The sequence below is a fragment of the Choloepus didactylus genome, chromosome 13 (assembly GCF_015220235.1).
Source record: "Choloepus didactylus isolate mChoDid1 chromosome 13, mChoDid1.pri, whole genome shotgun sequence".
NCBI classification, from domain to species: Eukaryota; Metazoa; Chordata; class Mammalia; order Pilosa; family Megalonychidae; genus Choloepus; species Choloepus didactylus.
The window spans coordinates 52800330-52814115 of record NC_051319.1 but is presented as its reverse complement, the minus strand read 5'-3'; the positions used below and the strand labels follow the sequence as shown (position 1 = coordinate 52814115).

Sequence of the window (13786 nt, the reverse complement as noted above, 5' to 3'; positions counted from 1 at the left end):
GTGCTGTATGAATGCATTACTACTGAGTGGGCCAAAGGAACATGTTGTATTTCATTCTTACTTTCTCATCTGTTTGGAGACTTTGAAGGTGCTCATTTGTCTTATCTTGTCTACCCATTACACATGAATTCATGCTTAACTGAGGGCTAAACAAATTTTAATTAGAAACTAGAAGAAACAGGACATAAACAGCTGAGGTTTCTAAGTGACCTGAAATAGCAGGTTGTGGTTTTTAGCTTTTTCCAAGTCATCCCTTGAGAATCTAACAAAAGCTTTAGACTTTTGGAAAACATACCAATGCATGTAATTTTAAATTTTAATTCAGAGAGTTTAGAGACCACATAAGCTCATCCCTCAGACCTAGATGAACCCTTCTGCCGTACTAGAGTTTACCAAATTTGCCTAATAAGAATCACCTCTGTACTCTTTTTTTATTGTTGTAAAATACACATAACATAAAATTCACCACTTTAACCATTTTAAATTGTACAATTCATTTAGTACACAGTGTTGTGTAAACACCACACAAAGTTATACAACTTTTCCATCATACAAAGAAATATTACATAATCTAGTCACTCTCCATTTCCCCCTCTACCCTGTCCCTGGCAATCACCAATGTACATTCATTGTCTAAAGATTGCCTACTCTGAATATTTCCTGTAAATGGAACCATGTAGTATGTGGTCTTTGGTGATTGGCTTCTCTCACTTTGCATAATGTTTTCAAGCTTCATCCATGTTGAAGTAGGTGTCAGTACTTCATTCCATTTTATGGCTGAATAATATACCATTGTATGAAAATCTCATTTTGTTTATTCATCGATTGACATTTTAAAAAGCAGCGTAAGTTGTTTTTACCTTTTGGCTCTTGTAAATAGTGATGCTGTGAATACTTGTGTACATATTTTCCTGGGGTCTTCTCAAACTACAATTCCTAGGCCTCTACCCAAACCTACTGAATCAAAATGTGCAGACAAGTGTTCATTAATGGTTTTGCCCAATAGCAATAAAAATGCAAGCCATATATGTAAACTTAAATTTTTGAGTATGCTCATTGTTCTAGTTTGCTAATGCTGTGGAATGCAAAACACCAAAGATGGATTGGCTTTTATAAAAAGGGGGTTTATTTGGCTACACAGTTACAGTCTTAAGGCCATAAAGTGTCCAAGGTAACACATCAGTAATTGGGTACCTTCACTGGAGGATGGCCAATGGCGTCCGGAAAACCTCTGTTAGCTGGGAAGGCATGTGGCTGGCGTCTGCTCCAAAGCTCTAGTTTCAAAATGGCTTTCTCCAAGGACGTTCCTCTCTAGCAAGCTTGCTTCACTTCAGAAGGTCACTCACAGCTGCACCGCGTGTTCCTTCTCTTTCAGTCAGCTCATTTATATGGCTCCACTGATCAAGGCCCACCCTGAATGGGTGGGACCATGCCTCCATGGGAATATCTCATCAGAGTCATCACCCACATCTGGGTGGGGCACATTCCAAGCAAATCTAATCAGCACCAAAACGTCTGCCCCACAAGTCTACATCAAAGATAATGGCGTTTGGGGGACACAATACATTCAAACTGGCACACTCATTTAAAAATGTAAAAAGAAATAGGGGGAATTAATTTGAAATACTGTCATTTCAGCATGTAATCAATATTTTAAAAAATTATCAGAGGTAATTTTTTCTTAAATAGTCTCCAAGTTGGAGTGTGTATTTTGCACTTACAGCATATCTCAATTTGAACCAGCCACATCATTTCAAGTGCTCAGAATCCATCAAGTGGCTAGTGGCTGCCATACTGGACAGCACAGGCCTAGAGAAGTTACTTGGCAGTAGTTTTTTGTTTGCATACAGATGAGTGACACTAGAGTCATGAATCCTTTATTGCAGTTATCTACCTCTTTCAAATGAACACTGTTTGTAAAGTAACCCCTATTTTGGGTCTAGGTTTCAGATTTGGCCTCATCTTTAAATAAATCAGCATCATAGTTCTGTCCTGGGATTATACCAGTAGTTTGCTTCCATCTCCCTTCTGGAGAGTTCTCGAGGGAAGTTCTTAGCTACTGGCAGCAGCTAATCAACCCCCCACCCCACCCCTAGTCTACCCCTTCTTCCCACCAGCTGGGGTGAGGGCTCCTCCTTCCTGGGGGTTCTCTCTTTTGGACTCTGCAAGTCCTGAAAGCTCCATCAAGATCCCTTAGGGCCTGGGTGCTGGGGAAGGAAGCCCTTTGTCTTGGGGGTAGGCTAGTTTTCCATGTTCTCCCTGTCTAGGAAGTGGAGTAAGGATGGGGATGTGATGGGGGTGGGGGAAATGGTATTGCTCTGGGTAGATTTAATTACGAATTTCTTACTGAGTTAATGGTTACATTTTAAATTCTCTTCATGGTCCCCCCCCCCCCATACAAGGAAGTAAGTTACAATTAACTTTTAGAAGGATAAAATAGCAAAACTGCAACAAAATGTAGAATAACTCATCCGAATTTGTTTTAGCCAGAAAGAAGGAAAATTCCTTCCTGTTCTCCTAATCTCCCTAAGATGGGGAGGGCTGCTTGGAAGGCTGAGGAGGGAGGGAGGGAGGAAAGAAAGGAGCTGCCCAGTCCAGACACAATTCTCACTTCTGGTGGAGAATGCTGCCACTCTGGGTTTCTAGTAGGAATTGCAACCATATCTGAATAAATTTCCTGGGGGTTGTTAGAGCAGCTTCCTCTGAGCCCTGGAGAAAAACATTCCTCAGCAAATAGAAGACTTGCATGAAGGCTCTGCAGCATGCCCTGGCTCCTGCCAGCCATTTGTCCTTCATGCTTGGGGTTTAGGGATGGACCCAAGCACAGTGGGATTTCCTGAAGAATGAGTCAAATGACAGCTGGGCTGGTGGCTAGGCTTCCTTAAAAGATTTTTCCTCCTCCACCCTTCACTCTAACCGTATGCCTGGATTTTTGTGTTACAATTCCTTTCTTCATCAGTTTGGAGAGCTCGACTTTCTCTTGCATTAGCTATCAGATATTTGAAGGACCAGGAAGGGAGAATCAGGGTACAAACCATCTGGGCAGCCAGGAAGGAAAACTTTCCACCCCCAGAGGTTATCTTCCCATTTGCACCTCTTACGGGAAGCATAAAAACTCTGACACTATCTCAGATTCTTTACTTGCTTTTGCATTGTCTGAAATTTTTACAATTTTGTAATTTTTAAAAGTTTTTCTAAAATGGAAAATGAAAGCCTTCCCTCATCCCCTCCCATGAGTTAACCACTGCTGAATTTGGAGTTTAGCACTTCTCATCTATCGTTTGAGTTTATCAGATATATACACTGAGATTTTGGGGGTTTTTTCCCCACAAAAAATTGTAGCCCTTAGAAATTGCCCTTTTCATTTAACTATGCCAGATACCCTTCCATGCCATGTCAATCTTCATTTTTTAAAATGGTTGCAGAGCATTTTACTAGTATGGTTATTCCTCTATTAATTTAACCAGTTCTCTGATTGTTGTTCATTCTTAGCTGTTGTAACCACTGCTGCAGGGACTAATTGTATCTCATGTATTTTTAGGTACCTATACGAATTACTATCTCTGAAAGATAAATTCCTAGAAGTCAAGTTGTTTACTCAAGGCATGTGTTCATTTTTTATTTTGCTAGTTATTTCCAAGTTGCCTTTAAAAAGTGCTAAATTATTTTCCTCACACTCTAAATGATTTCCTTTTAAAGAAATTCTTTCCATAAATCCTAATACCTTCAGCAGTTGAGTTATTCTAAAGCTTTCCTAATCACCGTTATCACTCAGAAGCTATATCCTAGTCACTGCGCTTGGTAGTGGGGATGCCCTGGGGAAACAAACCAATCAGCCTGTGGGCTAGTGGGGAGCCTGAGAAGCTCAGGTACAGAAAACAGATCATTACAGATTGTGCTTAGTGGGATGAGTGTAATACTATGCAGAGTAACCCTCTGCACATGTGATGGAGGGCACCTTGGAAATGAAACCAGATGGTCAGGGAAAGGTGCTGATTAATGTTTCCTTGCCCAGGTCTTGTGCTCCTCTGGGAATTAGATGAAGGCAGAAAACTGACTGGACACTAGAAGCCTCCCATAACTGACTTCTATAAGTCAATTAGCTTGGACTGGTTACATAATGAAGAGTCCATGGAACTTAAAACGTCAAGCTGTTAAAGTAGGGGGGAATAAAATAGACATGCAAATATAAATTAAGTACTTTAAAAGGAAACAAGGATGTTTAAAATGAAGGGAAGAACAATTCTATTCATAACTACCTTTTGTTTTGCAAGGTAGGGTCAGGTCAATTCAATGAGTAGGGACTTATCCAAGACTGGTAGCCCAAACCAGACATGACAGAAGCGTTCTCAAATCCCTGAATGGTTCAGGAGGTGCCTAGCACACTTGGAAAGGAAGGAAAGGGCATGGAGCCTGAGAGAAAGTTAGGGATTTATAGTCAGGTTGCACTCATTGCTGAGAATCCAGTACGTAGACAGCAAAAAGGAACTTCAGATTAGTTTAGTATCCCCACCTAGAAGACTAGAAAGAGAAATTCCTGCCTTGTTCCTTATGACACATACAGTATCTCTAAAGAACCACTATCATTAAAGGAAACAGGCTGAAAAGGCCTGAGAGAATGTGGTGGTGAGTAGGTATTCCTGCTCTGCTGAGGGGAGAATACTCTAGCCTTTTGACTTGGCAAGCTGAATCGTCTCCCTCCTTTCTGCCACCACTGCCAGGGAAGTAGCCAGCCCACCATCATCTCAAATTACTTATGACTTACTTCATCTCTCCTTGATATAGAGAAAAGAAGTTGAAGGCCAGAGTTCAAGAGCTAGTGAGCGCCTTGGAAAGACTCACCAAGAGCAGTGAAATCCGACACCAGCAATCAGCAGAGTTTGTTAATGACCTAAAACGGGCCAACAGGTAACAATCTCCCTCTGAGTAGATTTCCAAAGTCTTGACTGATGCCTGCATCTAGATACTCGCCTGCACCAGGTAAAACATTTCCATACCTCCTGGGAACCAACTCTTTAAGAGTCTGTTCTTCCTTAGAACAGCACTTCCCAAGGTGTTCATTAGTACAAGGGTAAAAGATGCATCCCTTTGTCCAAATTATATATTTGGGAAATGCATACTGTGGTCACCTTTTGACATTTTCATATAGTAAAGGTTCTGAGAAGTCATGCAATTTTAAAATCTGTTTTTTTCAAACTTTGTGGTCTCAGGACTTCTTTATATGCGTAAAAATTTGAGATCCTCAAAAGAGCTTTTTGTTCACTTAAATTACATCTTAATTCATTAGAGGCTAAAACTGAGTCAAATTTTTGTTTTTAAATTCATTTACAAATAAACTCACAACATATAACACAAATGGAATTTTGGGGGAGGGGGAAATAAAAAACATTTCCTCTACCCCCTAACTCCACCCCCACCCCCCAAATTAGAAGAGTGGCACTATTTTTACAATTTTGCAAATCTCCTTCATGTCTGGCTTAATAGAAGATGGGGAATTCTCACATCTGCTTCTGTATTCAATATGTTGTTTTGGTTAAAATACATCTAGAAAATCTGGCCTCACAGAGATAAGTAATTTGAAAATAAAAGGTTTCATGGACTCCTTCAAATGGTCCTGGGAATCCCCAGGGGTTGCTCCTCAGATGACTCTTTTGGGAGCTGCTGCTACAAGGGTAACATTACATGGGACTCTGAACTAGTGCTGGGCTCACCGCCATGGCTCCCCTCACCCCATAGGGTTCCCAGAAGGATAGTTCAGAGGCGTCACAGTAAGGGGGAAAGGGAGCCTCTCTGCCCTCATCATAGGTGAAATCATTTAGAGTGCAGAGCCTAAGGATTCCTCTCCTGTAACTTACACTTGACCATCTTTTGCATGCAACAATAAATAGATCTACTATTTAGATTTAAATAACAGATATCTGGAATGCAGAGGTAAGAACCGTAATGCTTATGGTATTTAGGTTTCTCTAGTTTGGATTGTTGGCTTTGACTCCATTCAAAACCCCTCCTGAGGTGCTGGAGTGACAAGCCTCAAGCAGTTGGGTTGACTAAATCATGGTTAAACCAACACATGGATGGCCCTGAGTGTTGAAACACTGGTACCATGCCTCTTCTAACTATGTGATTTCAAATTCTTGACTAGAGTCTGAGTTGAGTGACCTCTACTTCAAAGTGGTACTTACTAGTCCTGGTCACCTCATGCAACAGGACAGCTTGTGCCTTGATGCTACTTAGGATGAATCTTCATTCTAATTTCACCCCCTTGTTACACAGCAACCTAGTGGCTGCCTATGAGAAAGCAAAGAAGAAGCATCAGAACAAACTGAAGAAGTTGGAGTCTCAGATGATGGCCATGGTGGAGAGACATGAGACCCAAGTGCGGATGCTCAAGCAAAGAATAGCTCTGCTGGAGGAGGAGAATTCAAGGCCACACACCAATGAAACTTCACTTTAATAGGCTTTCAGGCACTACAATTCTGCTTGTGGAAACTAAACTATAGCAGGCCACTGAGGGGAGGAGGGCCCCAGGGAACAGAGTACCTGTTGGGAAAACCAATAAAGGGAAGGTTGGCAGGCAGATCAGCACTTGGATAATGGAATGCCTTGGTCTTAACCCTGGGGGGAGTTGCCATGTTGACACTGTATGGACAATTTCCAGGGTGGGATCCTGTTCCCTCCCAGGCCCTTAGTGGTAAATGCATACTGTGTGCCGTGCTCAAGCAGTACCTTGCTTCTGCTCTCAGCACTCACTTGTTCATTCTGCAACCTTTTCTTCAAGTTCTGGAGGCTGTGCATCAACTGGATCCTAGTCATACGCTTTATAGGATTTTCCATTCTTCTTTTTGGTAAACAGTGGGCTTATCTTCTGCATCCAGTTTCTCCTTTCTTCCTTCTTTAGAGGAAAATGACACATGGCTGGGGGGAGGGGGGTGTCCAACATCTAGAAGAACTGCTGGTTTGCTTATTGCAACAAGGCTTTGGTTTTTAAGTCCCGCATATCAACTCCAAAATACAGGCTGTCACTCAGAAGGCTCTATCTTGGAGTTACAGATCACACAGGAAGGTGGCACACAGGTGCCAATTATATATCCAGAGACACTCAAGTTAGAAGTAAGGCAACCCCAGAGTTGTGTCTGAACAATTCTGTATTGAAAGGATAAAAATTTTCTTTACCTTTCATATTGGAGGCAGGGGTTGAAAAGCAGAGAAGCATTTTTTAGCACTTTATTCCCCCCAGTCAGACATAATTACTGCTCTGTATGAAATCAAAACTGATCCACATAGCTTTGGACACATCTCTATTTCTCTAAGAGTTAGAGGCTGTGCATTATCAAACAATGAGTGTTTTACAAAGCTGGTCCACCTATTTTAAGGTTGCTACTGAACCCCCAGTTCAAGAATTCACTACTTTCATCATAGGGGTAGGCAGATGGTTGCTAAGGCCTCCATTCCCCACCAAGAGACACAGTAATGGTTTGCATTTGGTGCTTAAACAAGTTAAATTTCAAGCAAAATGTTGCCAGGGTTAGGCAAGACCAAAGTATCTGAATTCTTTCAGGAAGGTCTAACATCTTAAATTCTTTATTCCTTTTTCAGTGTAACTCCTGTTTCACCCCTCCCTTCTTTGTTTTTCTGCAGCTGCCCTATATTTTAAAGGCCAAAGACCCCAATGAGAAAGGTATCTCTCAAAACACCAGTTAACTACAAACTCAAGTGCATTCAAGTACCTGTGTCCATGAGCTAAAGGTCTGTTCTCAAGAGTGTGATTCGAGTTCCTCAGCCTCCTGCACGACAGAAAGGGATAATCCAGCCACCACCAAGGAAGGGCAGGGCAGTTCTATCCCAAAAGCAATCTGCTTTCTTTCTCAGGCCAACAGTGAGGCTGCCCTGTTTGGGGGGTGGGGGAGGAGGCATCATCTGATAGCTTTTGGGTGCTTTGTGAAAATGCCCACTGGCTCCCATTTCTGTTTGCATTTATCATTTAGTCAAATTGGTTCTTGTAAGCAATTTTTTAAATCAGTTTTTACTCTGGATAAATTTGCTTTTGTCTCATGGAAAATGTTGTAGCTAAAAAGTACTGAAAAAAAAAAAACTATATAATAGATGAACTCATGGTTTTCACCATTTTCACAGCTTGCCTAAAGAAATGTCTTTCCCTGAGCAAACTGGGATGTGCATAGTGGTGAACTATTCATAGCGCTTTTATCGAATGAACAGATTTCAAAACGGATAGTTTTCTTTTTCACCAACAAGGCACTGAAAAATGTGGTTAAAGCCAGAATAAAATCCTGCTAGCTGACCTATAGCTACCATTTTTGCTCCAAGTTAAAACAGAGAACCCACACTTTTAGGGTCATGTAATTCCTCCAGACAAGAGACATCTCAGCTCCTCCATTCTGGGCCCCCACTATTACTGATTCTACCTGGCCTTATTTTGAGTTTATACTTCAATATACTACTCTAAAATATGTGGTGACTGGCTGAAAACTATTTCCCAGGCAAAAGTGTTACTTTTATAAATGTGTAGAATAAAAGAATTTATTAAATGGTTGATTTCCTTTCCTTGCATCTTTTAAATCCTAACAAACAATACATGTTGAAGTTGAACCACCAGACACTTGATTAATCTCATTGATTAGATAAATGATTTTCAGGTGCCTGGGTAACTTTTTGTATAACCTTGCTTTCCCTCAATTTTTCTCTGAACAGGAGCTGATTATACTCCCTCAGGGGTATAAACAATGACTTGTTTCTAGCTTGTAGGTTTAAAAACCTTCAGTTTCATATTTTTAATCATTTTGTTCCAGTTTCCTCAGTAGTTACCCCTTTTAGGCAATCACCTTCTCTGTTCAGAGTTAAGTCTTGGGCTCTTGGTGAAATGGGCATTGGAAAAAAGGACCCCATTTCACAGTTCCACTGAATTAAGGCAAACAAACCTGAGTTTTCAAAAAGTCACAGGCAAGAGACTTGTGTTCCTAGCTAGAGTGCGATCACTGCTTTGGGTCTACCAGCTACCAAAGTTGCCATGGACTTGTAAGCAGTAAGATTCCTCTTTGAGATCTGCACCAAAAGTTATTTATGATGATTAAATATCTTATGTAATCAGACAATTGAGATATATCACACCCTCCCTGGCTCTCATGCTCCAGCCCTAGATGTATACTAGATGTTTCATTGTTGCCAATGGAGGCAATTAACTGTTTTTTACTCATTCTCATCTGCTGGCATGTCAGGTTTCTGAAGGTTAATGTTCATGATGCCTGAAACTGGAATGTTAACGCCAGTTAAACATAATTGCTAATCCTCCTGTTAGATGCATGTTCTCTTTAGTAAGTCTTCCTCTGAGCCTGTAGCAGTACTTTACAGAGACCCCAGAGAATTCTAATTTAGAGCTTTAATACTCACTCTAGAAACAAAGGCAGTCTCAAACTTAACAGAGTATAGGCTTTTTCTTAAAAATTGGTAAAACAGACAGTAAAGATATTACTACTCTGAGAAGAATTTGAAACTATTTTCCTAGTTTCTAGCTGAATACAGATTACATTATTTTAAGTGAAAAAACTGCCCCACAGTTGGTGCTGTACTAGCTCACTGGCATGAATTAAAAACCTTTGAGGGCTGCCTTTTCTCTACTAAAAGTGTTTTTGATGACCTTAAAAATTATCCTGCTATTATTTTTTAATTCTATCAATTACCTTAATTCAAAGGCCTTAAGAGTTTGGGTTAATACTGACATGCTTATGTTCTAAATGAAGTGATAAAAGACATAACTACAAAATACACCAAAACTTTTAATGATTTCTCAAAGTGTCCTTTTTCATTAAGCTTTAAATCATTTGCAAATGAGTGATAGAGAGTATGCCCATCCAGTCTATATATAAAATTAAAGTGGAAAAATCATGTTCAGTAAGTTTACAGCTGCACCCACTTCAAGAGGCAACAAATAGAACTATAGCGAAAAGTTTTTAGCATCCAAAAGGAGATAAATTTCTCTGGTTTAAATTCTGCACTTGAACCTTAATGAGGGTGCAACTATAGGCTTCCCAAGGTTTTCTGTAGGGGCAAAGGGATGCTGCATAGTAACATTTTTGTTTTTCTGCGGATGACAGCTTTGTAGGATGCTATTTAAAAACAAATAACAGCAAACTCCAGGGTTGGGAGTAAGTCATACAGCAATTATTTTTCTACTTACCCAACAGAACAGCATATTTGACAAGGAACAATAAAAATCACCACCTTTCTACTTCTGGGTACTGCTTTGTAAAAGAAGCAATACTTGTTACAGAAGAAAAATTTTGCCTTTCCTGAACAAGCAGTTCTTCTTGAAATTTATCAAAATCCTACTCCAGTTAATTGAAACCTTGTGTTTAAATAGGCTCAGTAAAGTTAGCTCTGAACCTGTGGCCTTCTGAAGAACCTCCTGCTTCATACACTTGATGTTACTAATTAAATGTATCTGCATTCACTGAGAGAGAAATGCCTTAGTGAATCAGTTAAGAACCAGACTTACCAATTCATGAAATGCTGGCTTGCTATTACCACAGAACATGCAGCAGCTGTTAAAATACAATTGAATGAAAAAGGATGCAAGTTGAATGGCAGCTGTTCATGCATTCTTGTTTTGCTAATACCTGTGTAGTTTCACAAGCAAATGACCATTACATTTTTGGTTAAATGTATATATTGATTATATTGGATAAATTCTCTATCACATTGAATCTGAGTGAGATTTTACATGTGACTAAGAACAAAAATAAATAGATCACTTTGACCCAGCAATAGCAACTGTCACCAGATAACCAGATCCTTGACTAGTAGTACTTTGACTTTCCATGCTAAGGTTAACTACGAAGCACTCATCCATTAATCACCTAAAATATAAGATCAGCAGAATACAACAAAAGCTATATTCAAAATCCCCCTACATTCACAAATACCCTGCTAATTGTTTAGTTGTTCTCACTCTACTATCCACTTTTGCATTTTTAGCAAATCAAATCCATATGGAAAAATGTTCTTTTTGTAGAACTCATATAAATTCACTTAGAGTGCTCGAGGTAGAACTGGAAAGTGAATGAAAGCCCCTAATAATCTGCTTTTGTTTGAACTTAATATAATGAGACAGTTAACTTTTCTATTTCTAATCAGTTTTTAAATATACTGTCAAGATTTTTTTCTTTGCATGGGATTTAGGTTTCCTACATTTTGAAAACGTGCTACTTTTATACCACTTGAATTAACAGAAAAATCTGCTTGAATGTACTGTCAACTATTAAAGCACATGTGACTAAGTTTGCATTTAGTTAGTATTGTTTTACTGTTTGTATTGATAGTCTCAAACTTTAAAGCTGCCTCTCAGCACTGTACTATACCTTGCAGTTTTTAAGATTCTTGTACGCTTTAAATGTTTCCAGATGCCTTTAGTTTTAGCTGCTGTGAAATAGCTACTTTGTGTTATTTGATATAGGATTGTTTAAAAAATCTTCATTTATTTATACAGAGATTTATAATATTTTACAAACATTCTTATATTCTCAATAAATATTTCTAATGCCATGATGTATTTTAAGTGTGTTGGCTAACGGATAAAGCTGTTCTTCTGTAAAACTATTTGTTTATAACTACATATAAATTAGATCAAGAGCCCTAGTCAAAGAAGAGCCTAGAAGTGGGATATTAAGTCAAAACAGCGAATACCAAAGAAACCTCATTTATCAACGATTTGTATTTGGTTGCTTTCTTACAAACTGGCATAAATGGTTAAGTTATCTATGGAGGGATCTTTTCTCCTTTTTAAAAACTGGTGAAACAAGGAATAAAACCAAACACTAGGAGTTCAAGGAAGTACAAGCAACCCTGCAACGTATTTGTTAGAGGAGGGGTATTACTGCAGTGTTAGAAAAAGCAAAGTACTTTTGTACTTTGTGATAGTGCTGTAATACCTTAGTCACTGTCCTTTTATTTCCTTTCTCTAAGTAAAAATTACTCTTATATAACTGAGGTCTCGAAAGGAGGAGAATGTATTTCTTCCTTCCCTGTGATCCAATAACAGCTAGTTCCTGGTCCTAGCACAATTTTTTTTTTAATTATTCTAGGTAACATATATACACATTGTTTCTGATTTTAACCATTTTTAAATATACAAGTCAGTAGTTTTAACTACATTCACAATGTAATAGTACCAATACCTCCATCCATTACCAAAACCATTACACCATCACCCCAGAAACTCTGTACCCAATAAACATTAACTCCATTCCCCACCCCTGGCCCCTGGTAACAGGCAATTTTATTTTTAGCTCTGAATTTGCATAATTCTAATTATTCCTGTTCCAGTTTGCTAATGCTGCCTTTTCACAAAACACCAGAAATGGATCGGCTTTTATAAAGGGAGTTTATTTGGTTACAAAGTTACAGTCTTAAGGCCATAAAGTGTCCAAAATAAGTCTTAAACAACTGGGTACCTTCACTGGATGGCCAATGGCGTCCAGAAAACCTTGTTCTCTGGGAAGGCACGTGGCTGGTGTCCGCACCAGAGTTCTGTTTTCAAAGTGGCTTTCTCCCAGGACGTTCCTCTCTAGGCTGCAGCTCCTCAGAAATGTCACTCTTAGTTGCTCTTAGGGCATCTGTCCTCTCTTAGCTTCTCAGAAGCAAAAGACTGCTTTCAAAGGCCATCTCCAAAATTTTTCTGGAAGCTGCAGCTCCCCTCAGCTCGTGTACATTCTTCAAAGTGTCCTTCTTGACTGTTAGCAAGCTCACTCCTGTCTGAGCTTTTATAGGGCTCCAGTGAACTAATCAAGGCCCATGCTGAATGGGTAGGGCCACACCTCCATGGAAATTATCTAAACAGAGTTATCACCTACAGGTGGGTGGGTCACATCTCCATGGAAAAACTCAAAAGAATTACAATCTAATCAACACTAATACATCTGCCCACACAAGAGTGCATCAAAGATAATGGCATCTTGGGGGGCATAATACATTCAAACTGGCACAATTCCATATAAGTGCAATCATACAATATTCATCCTTTTGTGCCTGGCTTATTACAACGTGATGTCTTAAAGATTCATCCATGTTGTAACATGTTTCAAAACTTCATTCCTTTTTATGGTTGAATATTCCATTGCATATATATAGCACATTTTGTTTATCCATTCATCCTCTGATGGACATTTGGGTTGCTTCCACCTTTTGGCTACTGTGAATAATGGTAATATGAACATTAGTGTACAAATATCTGTGTAAGTTCCTGTTTTCAGTTCTTTTGAGTAAATACCCAGAAGTGGTATTGCTGGGTCACATGATAGTTCTATGTTTTAACTTCTTCAGGAACTGCCGAACTATTTTCAAAACTGTTCCTATTTCTCTGCATCCCCACCAACACTTTCCTTCTGTTTTCTTATTAACAGCAATCCCAGTGGGTGTGAGATAGTATCTCACTATGGTTTTGATCTGCCTTCTGTTAATGGGGCTAATGATTTAGCATCTTTTCATGTGCTTGTTGATCATTTTATATCTTCTCTGGAGAAATGTCTATTAAAATTATTTGCCTATTTTTTAATTGAGCTGTCTTTGTGTTGAGTTGTAGGAGTTCTTTATATATTCTGAATATTAAACCCTTATTAGATACATGGTTTCCAAATATCTTCTCCCATTTGGTAGGTTGGCTTTTCACCTTCTTAATAATGTCTTGATGCACAAAAAATTTTAATTTTGTTGAGGACCAATTTACTTTTATTTTGTTGCTTGCTCATGCTTTTGGTGTAGTCTAAGAACATATTGT

The 13786-nt window shown here is 39.1% G+C and overlaps 1 protein-coding gene across 4 annotated transcripts in view; it reads left to right on the top strand.

Moving 5' to 3' along the window:
- The window catches only part of MCC (MCC regulator of WNT signaling pathway), a 621876-nt gene extending 610313 nt beyond the window's left edge, over positions 1-11563 (top strand). For all 4 annotated transcript variants that reach the window (XM_037800700.1, XM_037800699.1, XM_037800701.1 and 1 more), the window contains 2 exons: positions 4786-4908; positions 6274-11563. In XM_037800700.1, the coding sequence (XP_037656628.1) occupies positions 4786-4908; positions 6274-6454 (304 nt within the window). In that variant the 3' untranslated portion in view covers positions 6455-11563. The remainder of the gene's footprint in view (positions 1-4785; positions 4909-6273) is intronic.
- The last annotated feature ends 2223 nt before the right edge of the window (positions 11564-13786 follow it).